The sequence below is a fragment of the Acyrthosiphon pisum genome, chromosome A3, assembly GCF_005508785.2.
Source record: "Acyrthosiphon pisum isolate AL4f chromosome A3, pea_aphid_22Mar2018_4r6ur, whole genome shotgun sequence".
Lineage (NCBI taxonomy): Eukaryota > Metazoa > Arthropoda > Insecta > Hemiptera > Aphididae > Acyrthosiphon > Acyrthosiphon pisum.
Genome location: NC_042496.1, coordinates 22635237 through 22636969, shown reverse-complemented (window position 1 = coordinate 22636969; position 1733 = coordinate 22635237). Strand labels below are relative to the sequence as shown.

Here is a 1733-nt window from a genome sequence, read left to right as displayed (position 1 = left end):
GATCACTATATAATATGAACGCTGCATTTTGAGGACAAACCAAACTAAAGCCAATTTTTTTAATTTAACGTATTCTTAGCGTATTCGATTTTTCTATTACAAACAACTTTTAAAAACTAAAAACTTTTTTAAATATTAATTTTGATAAAATTATGACGAATAATAACAAATATATATGAAGTCCGATTTTTAATTGTTGGAGTATTTTCATCAACAGGTTTTTACGTTCAAAAGAACAACGACTTTTTCCTATATGATTTACCACTTTCGATATATCCCATTATCAACAGCTACCTATCACTTATCAGAATAGGTAATTGAGCCAAGGTGCATTTATCTTTTATTCATTAAAAAAAATGTATAGACAATCGTTAAAATGTAGTTTGATAAAAATAATTAAAATATAAAAAGAAATGAGGAGCTATACAATTATACACAATATTTTGTATACCCGTGGTAACTTAGGCCATTTATAGTGGTTTTTGTAAACACGCGTGTTTTAGTTTTGGCAGAATTTTCAAGTAGGCACCCGTAGGTATCTGCCATGCCTGGGTGCGGGATGGTGACCTCCCTTTCCAGACACCGTGACTGCCCAAAGAGAAGTTCCGCCCGAGACCGATGTTCGAACCGCTCGGCCACTCCGTCCCCCAATATACACAATAGTCAATATTTTATATTATAAAGGTTTAATTTAAATAACACACTTTTAAATTTTGCACTACACACTTTAATTTTCATACCACCCGAGGTGTGTCGTACCACACACACATTTAGGGACTATATTTAGCATTAAAGCATATCAATTAATCTATTACCTAAGCATTTGTTTTGGTTCAATTTTCGAACCATTTTCGAATTGTATTGAACTCTTTTAGAATCTATGATTAAATACAAATATTTTATTTTTGAATACTTGGATATTTTGAATATTAATATGACATTTATGATTTATCTCAAAACACTTATTTAAGTTAATAATTTTTATTAATTTTAGGAGACTAATTAAAAATAAGGATACACCCAAAGAAGATGATAATAATGCATTAAAACAAGATAAGACATGTAAAATCAATATAATATCTAAAGAGGATAAAAAATCAAAAGTCGTTAAAACATCTGAAAACAGTAATACATCTATAGATGACGAGCCTGCTAATAAAAAACAGAAGTTAGATACAAATGGAATAGATGTTTTGAAATTGGTGTTATCTAGAGAGGGTGAAACAGTAAATGGAATATTAAACACCTTATAAATGTCAAAAATTATGTAAGAGGTAATTTAACTGAAATTGAAAATTTATATAAAAATTATCAATATTTATAGTAGCAAATAACAAATAGTGATGGTCCTAAATGACTAAAAAACAAATAATTCATGGTTAAATGGTAAACTTACAAACCAAATAATTTAAATTTATAACTAACAGATGACTTGAGCTACCAACTATCTAATGATTCGGTTGTCTATTTTTCTAAAAATAATCAGAGAGATGAAAATAAGCTTTATAGTTTATATACTTTCATAGTTTAATTATAACTATAACTTCTTTTTTTCTGTAAATGAGAATCACCCTTTTAGATTCTGAGTGGAACGATGAATGTATTGATTTTACAATGATGTGTGTTTTTTTATTTTTTTTTTATTTTTTTTATTTTTTTGTGTCTGTGTAGGTACACGATAAGTTGTCGAAATAATGCTACGATTTTCAACTTCAGTATCTTGTTCGATCAGA

General features: G+C 28.1%; 1 protein-coding gene across 1 annotated transcript in view; it reads left to right on the top strand.

The window, feature by feature from the left end:
- Positions 1-1513, top strand: part of LOC115032989 — a 4028-nt gene extending 2515 nt beyond the window's left edge. The window contains exon 3 of the mRNA XM_016801469.2: positions 995-1513. Within this exon, the coding sequence (XP_016656958.1) occupies positions 995-1253 (259 nt within the window). The 3' untranslated portion in view covers positions 1254-1513. The remainder of the gene's footprint in view (positions 1-994) is intronic.
- Positions 1514-1733: the final 220 nt, after the last annotated feature.